The sequence below is a fragment of the Lissotriton helveticus genome, chromosome 2_1, assembly GCF_964261635.1.
Source record: "Lissotriton helveticus chromosome 2_1, aLisHel1.1, whole genome shotgun sequence".
Classification (NCBI taxonomy): Eukaryota; Metazoa; Chordata; class Amphibia; order Caudata; family Salamandridae; genus Lissotriton; species Lissotriton helveticus.
In genome coordinates this window covers 1,352,921,579-1,352,936,560 of record NC_136059.1, presented here as the reverse complement: position 1 = coordinate 1,352,936,560, position 14,982 = coordinate 1,352,921,579, and the positions used below count along the sequence as shown (strand labels likewise).

The window sequence follows — 14,982 nt, the reverse complement described above, 5'->3', positions numbered from 1 at the left end:
ATAAAATATATAATGTATACTTAATAGGTTTTAATAATTATTTTAATAACGTATACATTTAATCATATTATAAATTACAAATACATCTACACACAAAACAATACCAAATAAAAAGTAAATAATTATATTTAATAAAAAAATATATATACTTTCAATATTTTTTAAACTAATATATACTTCATTATCTAAAATAATACAAAAAATATTAAATAGCTAAATAAATAAAACTACTATTCAAAGTCCCAAAAAAAATACAGTAATGAAAACGTTCGATAGCGTAGGACTTAAAATTACTATTCCCACTCCAGAAAATGCAACAGTAGGGAAAGCGTTGGATAGCGTAGGGGTAAACATTACTATTCCAACTCCAGAGAGTGAAACAGTAGGGAAAGCGTTGGATAGTGTAGGGGAAAAAATTACTATTCCCACTCCAGAGAGTGCAAGAGTAGGGAAAGAATTGGAAAGCATAGGGGTAAAAATGCCTATTCCAACTCCAGAGAGTGAAATAGTAGGGAAACCTTTGGATACCGTAGGGGTAAAAATTACTATTCCCACACCAGTGTGCGCAACAGTAGGGAAAGGGTTGGATAGCGTAGGGGTAAAAATTACTATTCCAACTCCAGAGAGTGAAACAGTAGGGAGAACGTTGGATAGCGTAGGGGTAAAAATTACTAATCCAACTCCAGAGAGTGAAACAGTAGGGAAAGCTTTGGATAGCGTAGAAGTTAAATATACCATACTTATAAATAATTTTTGAATTTTAAATAATTAATTTAATTTTTAAATAACTACATCATTTACAAATACCCATTAATAATGATAACATAATTACAATTGAATAATTAATTAACAATGAATTAAATACCAATAAATAAATATTGAATAATAAAATAGTTCATAACAAAAAACATATTAAAAATTGATTAACAATTAAAGAAATATTAAATACAATTATTTTTATACCCCAAAATACTTTTTATGAAATATTAATTACTAACTAATAAAAATGAATTGCCAATTAAAAAAATGTATTCCAATTAAAAAAACGAACAATTAAAAAAATGAATTGCCAATTAAAGAAACTTAATTACCAATTAAAAAATGTAATTGCCAATTAATAATTAATTTAAGAAATTATCGATACCAATAAATAAAAATAAATCATTACTTAATTACAATTAAATTACTTCCCACCCAATTCCCCTATAAACCCACAACCCGCTACAGAACTTAAATGCAAAAATTAATTAAAATTAATTTATATTTCTTAAAAATTAATACTTAATTTAGTATAATTAAATGACTTCCCACCCTATTCTCCTATAAACCCACAACCCGCTCCGGTACTAAAACATTAAATTGACTTAAAAATAACATTATTAATATATAAAAATAGTATACATATAATTTAAAACAAGTAAAATACTTACCAAAATAATATAACACATACATATTAAATACATAATAAAATACATAACAATAATACAAATATCGATATTAGTAACATCGATATATTTGATATCGATATTACTAACTTCGATATTACTTACATCGATATAAAAAATTCAATATTACTTACCTTAGGGTCTATATTCTGTCCAACGATATTCTTGACTTCGATATTTCCAACTCGATATTTCTGTAGGTCGATATTTAGGAATCGATATTTAGACTGTGCACCTTCTGGGGTAGCGTGCTACTTGCCAAAAAAGCACTTCAACACCTCGTCAGGTGTAGTAAGATATATATACACTCGTTCGGCAGTCAAGCATCAAATTGAGCTCTTTAACCTCTTAAGCTCGGATTCTCCTGACTATCTATTCCTTACCGAAACTTGGTTCTCCATCGACTCACTTCCGGATCTTCTGGCCATTCTTCCCGACACTTATTATGCTCTCTGAGCGGACCGCCCGGCCGGAAAGGTCGGTGGTGGCGTGGCGATGATTATTCGTTCCACCCTAAAATTCCAGCTTCTCGACCACCCCCCGATATCCAATGTGGACTACCTTGTGGCTCGGTTCCTTAACCTCTCAGATCCTCTTACTCTTGTCCTTATGTATCGCCCTCCCCTACCCATGCCCCAATTTGTAGCCTCCTTGCAGGATCTCCTGGCCACCCTGGCGGTCAACAATTCGTCAGTCATCCTACTCGGAGATTTTAATTATTGGCCTGACGACCCTAGGGAAAATTCCTCATCCAAAGATTTCTCTGCCACCCTCCAGTGCTTAAATTTCACATCGCATATCGCAGCCCCTACCCACATCAAGGGTCACATTTTGGACCAAATTTGGTCATTGCGCCGTGAAGTCTCCCCTCCATCTATATCTCCGTGTATTTGGTCCGATCACTTCACTATTTCTTTTAGTATTTTTTCTGCCTCTCACCTTTAAACCCCCCCTACCTAAGAACGTGTTAGCCCGTAGCTGGAACCAGACGGACCTCACTCTTCTCTTATCTTCTCTGGCCTCCTCAGTGCCTGATCTGACGGACCTTTCCCTCGAATCTCAGACTAATGCCATCAGCACTTGGCTCTCTTCCTCTTGTGATCAGGTCGACCCACTCAAGAAAGTCAAATCTGTCCGCCCGCATGACGCACATAGATGGTTTACGAGTGAGCTCAAAGACCTTAAACTTAATCTCAGGCGCTCGGAACGCCACTGGAGACGAAATTACTGCCTTCTACTTCGGGCTAAATATAAACTTCTCCTTAATAGTTATAAAAAGGCAATCCTGACGGCTAAAACAAATTACTTCACGGAGGGAGTCGCTCTCTCTGCAAACAAATCTCGAGAAATGTTCTCCCTCGTTCAGCAACTTGCCACCTCCGATCGCACTAGCACTAGCCCTGCCCCCACTCAGTCCCTCTGTTCTGCACTCAACGATTATTTCATCGACAAGATTGCCAATATTAAAGCTAACATCCCTGCAGTTTGTCAATCCCGCGCCTTTCCTCCCCTCCCTTTGCCCTCTTCTTTTCTGGACCACTTTCCCTCTATTTCCACTGACAGATTCCTTCACTTGCTTTCTAAAGTCAAGTCCGGCTCTCCGGCGGACTGTGCTCCGGCCCGGATTCTTAAAGCTCTCTTTACTAGCTGCCCTGCTCCCCCCTTACTCTGCTCAACACTTCTCTGGCTCTTGGCTCTGTTCCCGCTTCTTTTAAAACCGCTATCGTTCTCCCCATCCTTAAAAAACCTGGTCTGGACCCTTCTCTCCCCTCTAATTTCAGGCCTATCTCTCTTCTTCCTTACTTGGGGAAGATTCTGGAAAGTTACGTAACATCTTGCCTGTCCTCGTATATCGAGGAAAACTGCCTTTTGGCCCCCCATCAGGCGGGTTTCCGTCCAGGACACTCTACGGAGACTGTGATCATTGCTGTTCTGGACGAACTCAAGGGGAAAGTGGATATCAATCTTCCCCAAGCCCTGGTGCTTCTCGACTTGTCAGCTGCGTTTGACACGGTCAACCATGCCATTCTTCTCGACCGTGTCAGCGCAGCGGGCATCAGGGGAACAGCACTCTCCTGGCTAGCGTCCTTCCTTCAAGGCAGGTCCCAAGCCGTCCATCTTTCAGGCTTCTCCGCTTCTCCCCGCTCAGTTGTGTGCGGGGTGCCCCAAGGCTCTTCCCTTTCCCCCCTTCTCTTCAACCTCTATATCTATCCTCTTATTCTCTCTCTCCGCGAGCAGGGGGTCTCCGTGTACAATTACGCGGATGACCTCCAGCTCGTTTTTGACCTCTCTACCTCTTCGGATTACCCTCTTTTTCTTAGCTCCACCTTAGTTTTTATTTCTGAATGGAGGGGCATTAACCACCTCAAGCTCAGCCCGGATAAGACGGAGCTTGTCCTCATGGGTGGTCCCTCTAATCCTTGGTCCCCGACTCATTGGCCCCTATCCTTCGGTTCCTCCCCCTTACCGGTTTCCTCTGTCCGCACCTTGGGCATCAAGGCCAGTAATGACCTCACCATGCATGCCCAAGTTAGCTCCGTCGTATCCTCCTGCTTCCTATCCCTCCGTCTTATCCGGAAAGTCTCCCGGTATTTCTCCACGGACGCCCTTAAATCCATAGTCATGGCCCTTATAACCTCTCGCCTTGACTATGGGAATGGCCTCTACGTGGGCATACCTGCCTTCGAAACTCGACGTTTACAGGCCATTCAAAATCAGGCAGCCCGTCTTATTTTTCACCTTCCCAAATTCTCCCACATCACGCCTGTACTCAAGTCCCTTCATTGGCTCCCTGTGCACTTTAGATCCTTCTTTAAACTGGCCTGCCTGGCTTTTCGGGCTTATACCCACTCCGCCCCCCTCTTTATTGTTTCCTTGATCACCCCCTACACTCCTGCTCGCACTCTCCGTTCTTCATCTCTCTCTCTTCTCCAAGTCCCTCGCTTCCGTAAATCCAGAACAGGGGGCACCCGTTTCTCGGTCCTTGCCCCCCAGTTCTGGAATAGTCTTCCTCTCTTTATTCGTTCTATTCCCACCTATCCTTCTTTTCGCAAAGCCTTGAAAACGTTCCTGTTTGCCCAGGCCTTCCCCTGTTAGCCCTTTTGGATGCTCTGTAGAGTCAGGCACCAGCCCTCAGCGCCAGGAAGCCGCATGGCCACAGTGCGCTTTAGCAAGTCCCTTTTTTCATTTCATTTCATATAAATGCAATTACAATCATAATACAATGACAGGCCGCTTCAACAAAGGACAATATAACCTTACACAGTTGTAATGTTATAACTGATTATCATGAACTACACTTTATGGGTGACACTTGTGTGATGGGAATACAGTTCTGAATACAATTAATTCAGAATTTGTATCCAGTTTGTGTACACATAAATGAAGGCATCTGAATGTACCTCAAGTGCTAAATTAATTACCCATGACTATCAATGGTGTATATCCAAGCACTGGTGTGTCTAGAAACGGGTTTGAGATAGATGGCCAATTGGGGAATTCCTTCTTTAGGTTTAGTTGCTGGGCAGGCCACAGTGAATAGTTCCTATAGTAGAAGAGAGCAACTGGGGAATTCTCCAAAGCAGCTTTGAAGGGTGGGAATAACTAGACCTTTTCAAAGTTCACTGCTGATTAGGCTGCCACAGCTCAACTGTGAAGTCCAGTTCTGCAATCCTCTAAAGCTATAGGATATGTCTCATTTACAGTTTAAGTTTTATTTTCGACCTACTAAAATTCATCTAAGAGCCTTACGCATTTTTCAGCACTGTGCCTAAATTATGTAACACTTCAAGTTGAGGTGCAACCTGACAAATGTCCAACTACATTAAAGCAGTCTAAAATACCTTTTAAGTGCCATATTACCTTGCTGTCATTTTGATACATAGTTCAGGGTTAGCGACTCAATTTATATACAGAGTTTTATTATCTTCACTAAAAATAATACACGCTTTTTACATGCAACTATTATACTTAAATTACATCACAACTTACCTTTCACTTTAGCAATAGTGTCCTCTCCATTATCTGGCTCCTGTTGACTAGTTTCCCCCTCTGTAGTCTCTTCAATAGTGTCTTGGATAATTGAAGGGCTTCCGGAGGCCAGGCGCATAAAGTATTCTTTGCTGTCATAGCTTAGGGTTTTTCGAAGCTTGACAGGTTTCTTGGAAAAGGAATATATTAACATATATATATATATATATATATAGCAATGACATGTATTTTGACCATCAAAGATATTTTGTGCTCACAAAACACACATTTGTATCTTTTTTAACAGTTATAATATTGTTTGTAAAGTTATTCCTGCATGCCCTTGTCAGCTAATTTAAATACCAGAAATTAATATAAATAACCAATACATGCCTACCATTTTAGATCAGCTGTAAGTCATTCAGAACAAAAGGAAAGATGTTCAGAAAGGTTATTAACCCCTTCGGGGCGGATGACGAGCTGAGCTCGTCATGGGCGTAACCTGCGCTACGCGGATGACGAGCTGAGCTCGTCAAGTAATGCGGGTTTTTTTAATCGCAGCGCGCAGCGGGAAAACCGCTAGCGCGCATGCGGTTAAAAAGGTTCTATGAAAGGAACAAGAAACTAAGCTCTGTTTCTATAACTCAAACCAATTATTTCGTATCATTCACTTCCAAACTGATACTAGATCGCAATGTACACTTTATTTATGAGGGGTGTGATGGCCACTGGGCGATGGGCGCTTTAAGTGAATACTATTTGAACCTTAAAAGGAATCATTTGTAAAGAATGCATTAACTGTTTTATTTTATTTCTGTGGTTATAGGGTCAATATTACTCAACCAGATTTTTAAACTGCACTTGTATGAGTGTCAAAGAGATGGCAGAAGGCACTTCTGCATAAAGTAAGTTAAGAGAAATGATTAGAAGTAAAATGCGCAATTCTAGTGAAGCATGTTATGTCTTTTTCAATAAACCATCTACATTTTACAATGCAATCACCCTTTCCATGTTTCTTAACAAGAAGTGACAAAGTGTGGCAATAGTTCTGTGCCTGTGCTTATTCAGATGATATTATAGTTAGAACTCATTTTCAATGTGCAGGCTGGTCAAGAGGTACACAAGTTACAAAGGGGTGCTCTCTTAGAAGGTTTTAAACAAAACCCTCTTATTACTTTTTATTTTGATTTATTTGGGACAGCATAGCACAAAAACGGACTGAGAGACTAACATCAAAATTGGCAAGGTAAGGAAACTGCTTCTTCTATATGCCTTTTCAAATTTGGTGTAAATCCGTTCAGTGGAATTTGAGAAATTTGAAATGGAAAAATATCTGGAATAGCCTGGAAGGAGTAAATATATGTTAATGTTATGATACTTGCATGAACAGTTTGCAAACCTTTGAACCACAAACCTATTTGTGGACCCCATTTGAAATTGAAAAGTGATCTAACTGTTTGACGGATCTTTTTCCCCACCATAATTTAGCAGTCTGAAACAGTTCTGCAAACTTCCCAAATTTGATTTGCTAAAATAGGCTGTAATTTATTTTAAAAAGCACACCGAGATGGAGCAGGGAATCTGATTCAAAATAAAAATGAACTCTCAAATTATAACACACAGTTTGAGACCTTATTTTAAAGTATGTAGACCAGAAAGCACCTGTGAAGTTGGAAAAATAACTGCAATCAGTGGCGTTCTACAAACCTATTACCTACCTGTTACTAATCATCATTAGTATTTATGGATTGTAAACCTCAAAAAACATTACAACATGTAGATCTTTGAAAAAAGACACAAACTCACTGAAAAGGCATGTTAGAGGCAAGTGATCAAAACCTCTGAAATTCCCAAATTATGGTTATCATCAATACCGGAACTATAATGCACCTACTGTCCAACTACAACCAAAGAACCATTTCTCTGGGGTGCACTGGAATGGAATTGGTAAAGTGTTGTTAGAGAAAGCCAATTTCTGTGTTAGGTAGTTGTGGGTTTCCACAAAAATTATTTGTACCTGATGCAGGCTAATATAAAGATGTTCCTCGCCTCAATTGGGATGGGGGGTCGTGGTGTTGAGGCACTGTAGACAGGACACATTAGACAACATGGGGCTGAATTTTCATGTGCCAGTGAGCAGTCTGGCACCTCCATGTAGGTCTAATGAGGGGACGAAATGCAGTTTCACAATTCCTCTGAGCAGGGATTTTCAATAATCCAATCTAGATAGCACAACATTTTACCAACTTAATATATTGAGCTGGGATGAAGAGTTTCATGACCAGAGCAGTCTTTGTAAAAACTATTCCCCCTTGGTATGGTGTTGATGTGTGCTTGAAGACTAAGATTTTGGCCCAGCAAAGCGATCTGGTGCACTTCGCCATTGAAGGGTTACAGTTTAACACAGTGAGTTGATCCAAATCTGAGTCACGCTGGTTTTACAAGCACAACTCTGAATTAAGTTGGGTAAGCTTTAGGGGTGTTGGAAAACCTAGGTTTCGATATCGTAAAGCTCTTTGGTCATACAATAAAAATTCTGAGGGCAGAAAGGGGTAAAAAAAATAGAGCCAAACGTAACGTGTTGGATCTTCACAGGATCTAAAAGAAAAGTGGATATTTTGATGTACTGACACCGATTTTCCAAGATAAGAACCAGATACGGACTGCTCAGTAGAATGAGAGGAATGTTTAATTTTGGCAATTATTGTAAACACTTCTCTACAACTGACTTGAATGAAAGAGGGGCAAGTGTCCCTTACTATTAGTGAGTATGTGTTCTAATTGTGATTGCATTGCTCTTGTGAGGGACTTGTAGATGTTCTTCAAATTTTTCACAATGAAGGTGAAGAACTTCACACATTTCTTTAGAGATGTTGTTAGCCCCAATTGATTTGGGAGAGTTGACTCACAATCATAAAAAGATTTTTGGGAGCTCTTTTGAATGGTCTCTTTCTTTTCGTGCACATCAGTTTGGTTTTGAAGATCCACTTTTTATACTTGCTAGTTTCAATTTCACATTGCACTGTGTTTTCTAGAGAAGGGTATCAATGCCAAATTTGTTGGAAACTCAGATTTTCCTATCCTCATTTAATTCTTTGGACCACTAGTATGGCGAACTTTTTGATTTCTGGTTTTTAACTTGTTTTGGGGCAATACCGTTAATTGTCCCTAAAATAATGTGTTACGGTGAGCAATGGGCCACTGACCTCTGGCTCAGATGGGACAAACTCTAATATGGGTGCTATGTCATAAGCTATGAATGCATTTTAGATCCATAGTAGATTGCTTGGATATCCTCGTCTGCCCACTTGTGACACCACTGTAAGGAAGAAGAGAAGACTCGAGTAAGTGGTCAGATAAGTCTACGAGAATTGGGTAATCCAGGAGCAACCTCCCAGAACACAGCCTTTAGTATATGCATGAGAGCTGAAAAGCATTGAATAATGCCTGGCCCTGTCAAAGTCACCTGGGGAAACAAGGTCCAGGAACTAAGAATTCTGTGCGGAATGCAATGTATTGTTTCAAAATATTTTGTTGTCATCAGGTGGATAGTAGATGACGAGCTTCACAGGAACACTTTTTGTCTTAAGGCTAACACATTTTACTGAGACTTTATGAATCACTGCCATTCCACTTCTTGTTCTCTCTAGTCTACACATTTGAATAATAGAATATTAAGGTAGAAATACTGGCCATGTTAGTTTCAGTCACATAGAGAAGATCCAGCTATCTAAGGTTATTGCATTTGTGACCTCCAAGCTATGCAATGGACTGACCAGTTCAGGTAGATCAAGAACTTCACAAAAAATGCAAGGCTTTCCAGGAGTCAATGGCTTTCAGTACCCTTGTAGTGTCGGAACTCACTCAGAAGCAAGAAACGTGGGATTGCAACAATCGGAAGTATTTTCATCCCCATGCATGAACATGCCTGATCAACAGGACGTCTTTCCAAAAGACCACTGTCCTATTAACAAAATGCCACAAGCTCAAGCTCATTTTGGCCAGGTGGGGTACGAAGGACAGACTGAAATTCACCTTCTATTCCATTTCATATTCAGATTGCCTGTTTCATCTCTTTACCTTCAACACTTAGAACTGTAAAGCCCTAAAATTACTCTTCAATCAAAACGGCACTCAAAAGTGTAATTTTAAAATTAACCACTAGAATACAATAGGTCAAAAGGGAAAAACACTTAACTAGAGATGCCTGGAGACAAAGATACTTGGTCAGAGTAAAGTAATAGAATAGTAGGGACTTTCTTAAAAATGCCTATTTTAAATACTTCTTCTAAACCTGTGCTGTTATCAGTAAGAACGTAATGTTAAAATGATAAAGAGACTGGTTTATCGGGAATGTCATGCCAAAGCCAGAGTGCGGAAGAACATAAAAGCATATCTGTAAAGGTTTTATCAAGGCACTTCAAATAAAGGTTTAGCTTAGCTTTACATGGGAGTTCAACCTTTACAGGCAGAACACTCAAATCGTGTGAACATGTATAAAAAACAAGTTGAAGGGAAACTCTTTCTCCCCTTAAGCCCAAGGGGAGCAATCCAGAGTGACAACTCATTTAGAACCATGGCTAAACCTCACAAAACCTTTAGAATGCAAGTAACAACAGAACTAAGCAAGGAAGAAATATGATCGATTTTTTTTACCTTCTGGCTGGGTGTCATTTGCAAAGAGACATCCGGTTTCTCAAACCCTTTAATTGGGATGTTGCTCTGCAGAGAGGTATAAATAGCAGAAGTCAGAGAACACAGTCTGACACAGCAGTTCCAATCAAAATATAGTTGTAAATTATACACAAACAAAACAGTGCACACCAACGGTCTAATCAGGGGTTTCCAACTGATGGTTCCTTAAGGACGAATCCATGCCAGACTTTTTGGATAAACACGAACATAATAAATAATGGCCATCTGTAATCACTGTAACTTCTTCCTTTATGTGTATCTTGAATTTCTGACAGGATCTATTGATCCGAAATCAACACTGGACTTCTGTTGTCTATTCAGATGTCACCAAGGTTTAGCATGCAAGGTGATTTTGTTAGTGAAATGTATCAATCTAATAAGAGTGTATGTTTTATCAGTAAAGAAAGTATATTTTTGAATTGTGAATACTGTTTTAAGAGACGGTATTCTGACAGAAATTAAACAGAACTCTTGGATTAATAAAGAGGCTGAGGTAGACTTACATTTTCACCAAAAATAACTTTCTTTGAAGGAGAATGCAAAGCATGCTCACAAGGTGAACTTGGGTTATATTTAGGGCTTCCTGGGTTATGGTATTTATTTTTTGGCCATTTTATCTGTATTTATCCATATTTATTTTGTGTTTTGAGTATAAATGAATTTGTAATACTGTACATTTCCATATCTATTTAACTGATAGACGCGCACTTCTACTTTGATGATGTATGTCTGTCGTGTTTTAGCTAGACAGCAGGGAGAGTCACTTAAAAGAAGCACAATATTTGTATTTATCAACTTTTAAAAATAATTACAGACAGAAAACATATTGTTTTCTGTCTGTATTTATCTGTAAACATCTGTAAAAACGGAAAACAGGGAGCCTAAGTTATAGTGCCTTATAGAATATATAAGACTAAGTTAAATTAAAACATCTCTTAGTTATATCGACGTAACAGATGGGAAAAGTTCATATATTATAGTTTTGGACTTGGATGAGACTGCTGAGGTTTTATGTAAGTGCAAAATATGTTTGATATATGAGAGCATTGTTCTTATCACAAAGTAGTAGATTTACAACTTTAGGTAACAGATTTCCTCTGGCAAGGAAGACTGTATTGGTAGGACATAGAGACCCAAAAAGAAGAAATTTGAATTCAAATTATGTGGTTGCTGTTTTATGGTATGTTGCCTACCCAATGTATATGCAGGAGCATGTCATGTAACAAACCCTCCAAAACCCTACTGTTATCTGGTGAAGCCATTTCCTAAGGGATTGGAGTCAGACCTCTTAGTAAATGGGTGGGATGGCAGCGTGTAACGGTAGGTTAGGGGGTTGGCAAGTACTACATGTGGTTCAAGGAGACCCAAGGCCATTTATGCCTTCTCAAGGTACTTCGGTTTATTCAGAAAGGACAGAATAAGGGCTACTGGGTACAAGCATTTAGGCCCACAAGGAATACCATCTCAACATGGTACCCTTACCTTGATTTCAGGGACGCAGCAATAACAGAGTGATTGAACGTACACAGGCAAGTACCAGCGATTCCCTCTCCTCCTAATATGTGGCTGAAGGGAGTGAAATCTATCCAGGGGGGCGGGTTTCTTGGCTCACATACTGCCTTACTACTAAAAAGGCCTCTAATGAGGTTTCACATGGAGTCAGGATCAATCGATGAAACATATAGGAATGTTTGTAGGTGAACAAGAGCAGTGGATAGGAAGTGCACGGACATTATGATATATTGACCCTGCCCCTCTGTCATTAGCTAAAGTTGGTAGAAAAAGACTGTTCAGAAGGATATATAAAATATATAAAAACTCTAAAAAAAGAGATTGACAAAAACTCTGTACCCGAGAAGTTCCTGCTGTAGCTGTCAATGAGCAAACGGTTGTGCTGACGTTGTGCCAAAACAACAATAAAAGGACAAAAATGCAAAGAACAATAGTGGTTTCATTGGTGGCATCTGAAGTATTCAATGTGGTTAGCACATTAATGTGAGTGGTAATCATTTTTGTAGCTGATATATTAGTTATAAGTGGCAGACCCGAGTACAATCATGAAACAAATGAATTGATTATCCAGAATACCAGAAAATGAGATTATTCTGCTGAATGCAAGCCTTTTCTTTGTACAGTCCCAAAATATACGTTTATAAGTTATGACCTCTGCTAAATAGTACAATGCACCTTGTCTAAGCTTCAATGAAAATAAGCCTTTTTGCTGTAAACTAGCAGATATTTTCATTCTGAATTTTAATAATTTCTTCGGTTTTCAAAAAAGTTAGTATCAGAAAAGGTGAGACAGTGAAAATATGAGGGGACCTATAAAAATAGCTCTTACTAATATAAGAACAAATCTGGAGGAGCTTCACTTCATGTAGATTGAAGGTTCCAATTTATTCAGTTTTGCACCAGAATAAAATCACAATAATTATTGGAGGATGCAGGCAGCTGCTGTCAACCTCTACCTCATAATGGAAGATCAACTCAAGGATGTATTAGAGGAAAGAGGCATTTTCATAGCTGTCCATTCAAGAAAACATTCCCGGACCAAATAAATGGAGACGATTAGTGGACATGGAGTACCAGGAAGACTTGGAATGTTTAGGACGTTGTAATACCTCAAAGTTGACAGAATGCAGGGCAGGAGTCTAAAAGTACATTATGATTGCAATGGTAAATATGTGGTATGAAGATGCGAAGAAAGAAGAAAATAGAGCGAAAGAAGGGAATGTTCTCACAAGATATCAAAGCTACAAAAATGATTATTGGGATTATATGTTATACATAATGAAATAATGTCATATTTTAAAAGTGTATCCTAACATTCTCTCTGAAGGGGTATGTTTTTGCGCAAAATGAGATTTGTGTTGATGCAGCATCGTAGAGTGCAGTGGCGTAGAGTGCAGTGATGCAGAGTAGAGTGTATTTACAGAGACAATGTCCCTAGACCAGAAGACAATAAATTTCAATAAATATAGACTAAATAGTTCTATATCAAATGTCCAGCCGGACAACCGTGAGGTTTCCCCACGAGTGACGAGGACCCCCATTGTGGACCTGCCCTTTCATTATAACTGAATTGCCCTTTATCTTAAGACCGCAGCAGCGCTTTCCGGGAGTGGCTACCATAAAAAAACATTGCGTATTACTGAGCATACTCTGGCGTCCCCGGTGTGGGCATTCTGTATATATTTTTTAGGCAATTTCTTGTTGTCCTGAGGATGAACCTTGCATTATAATAGGGTTCGAAACGTCGTCGACTTTAATACACTAAATGCTTATTTATCTTGTGATTTATTATTTGCATATGTGTATCGTTTGGATTGTCTGTGTATGATTTATGATATTCAGACTGCCTAATTTGCCTAAAAATCTCTTGTTTGTCTTTTCTTGAGTGTGTTAGTTGGGCACCGGCTGGTGTCCCACTTGTATCACACCTAACTTTTATGTATCTTAAGCATTGGAAATTAAACTGTCCGGCTGGACATTTGATGTAGAACTATTTAGTCTATATTTATTGAAATGTATTGTCTTCTGGTCTAGGGACATTGTCTCTGTAAATACATAATCACGCAAGGTCCCTAGCCCATTGCAACTTTGGGTACCCTTGTGTTCTATATATAATGAGTAGAGCGTATTGGCATAAAGTGCAGAGCAGAGTGGCGGAGAGTTCAGTGGAGGAGAGTGCAGAGTAGTGTCTCAGTGCAGTGGCTTAGAGTAGAGTGGTATAGAGTAGAGTGGCATTAAGTAAAGTAGCATTAAATGGTGTACAGTGAATAAATAAATGAATGAATCATGTCTTATAAAGCGCGCTATCACTCACAATAGAGCATCCTGGCTCTGGAGAAAGAAACTGAGTACCCAGCTGGAAGAGGAGGAATATGGACGATTGGCTAGAGAAGGGAGTAGCCGAGTGCACCTGGAACTAAAAAGATCCAGGTCTTCAAGTGTTTGCTAAATAGATCTTCTGATAGGAGTTGGTTTCATGCCTTGGATCCTAGAACAGAGAAGGATTTACCGCCTCGTGTTTTCAGGCTAAAAGGAGGAGGCTTAAGAAGTGGCTTAGAGTGCAGTTGTGCAGGAGAAAGTGGAGTGGTGCAGGGTAGAGTGGAGTGGCGTAAAGTGTAATGGCATACAGTAAAGTGGTGTAGAGTGCTATGGCATAGAGCGCAGTGGTGCAAAGTAGATAAGAGTGTTGTACAGTGGATTGGCGTAGAATGCAGGGGCGTAGAGTTGAGGGTTACAGAGCATAGTGCATTGGCATAGAATGCAGTGTTGTAGAGTGGAGTTATGCAGAGTAGATTGAAGTGGCCTAGACTGGAGTGGTATAGAGTGCAGTGGTGTAAAGTAGAGCGGCATAGAGTACACTGGCATAGAGTAGAGTGCTATAGAGTAGAGAGGTGCAGAGTGATGTGGCGTAGAGTGCAGTGGTGTAGAGTGGAGTAGTGTTAGTGGAGTGTTGCAGAGTAGATGGCATTGGCATAGAGTGGAGTATGCATGGTGTTATAGCACACTGCCATAACAGACAACACACTTTCAATTGAAATAACTATTACGTATGCACAGACATACAGTTTTACTAATACAACTATACAGCGCACAAACAATGTGTGGAAATGGTATCACAGAGTGTATTGATTGTTAGGTCTCGCCTGAGCCAGTGCAGGCGCTGTCTAGCGAGACATTTTGTAACTGGGTTTTAAAAGTGCAACCCAGCTTTTGCAGGCCACCAGCTTGCTGTTACGCATACAAGCACGCGTGACATGCACAGCACTTTTTCCCGTTACGCGCGCCCTTAACTCACGTCACCACTCTCGTTTTTTTAAATTTCATTTTTGCATGCGCGCTCACAACTCCCGGTCGCGGCCAA

At 39.6% G+C, this 14,982-nt stretch overlaps 1 protein-coding gene across 3 annotated transcripts in view; it reads right to left on the bottom strand.

The window, feature by feature from the left end:
- WDFY3 (WD repeat and FYVE domain containing 3) overlaps positions 1-14,982 on the bottom strand; it is a 1,930,620-nt gene that overhangs the window by 537,683 nt on the left and 1,377,955 nt on the right. For all 3 annotated transcript variants that reach the window (XM_078676292.1, XM_078676293.1, XM_078676294.1), the window contains 2 exons: positions 10,071-10,136; positions 5,436-5,604 (listed from right to left, as the gene is read on the bottom strand). In XM_078676292.1, the coding sequence (XP_078532418.1) occupies positions 5,436-5,604; positions 10,071-10,136 (235 nt within the window). The remainder of the gene's footprint in view (positions 1-5,435; positions 5,605-10,070; positions 10,137-14,982) is intronic.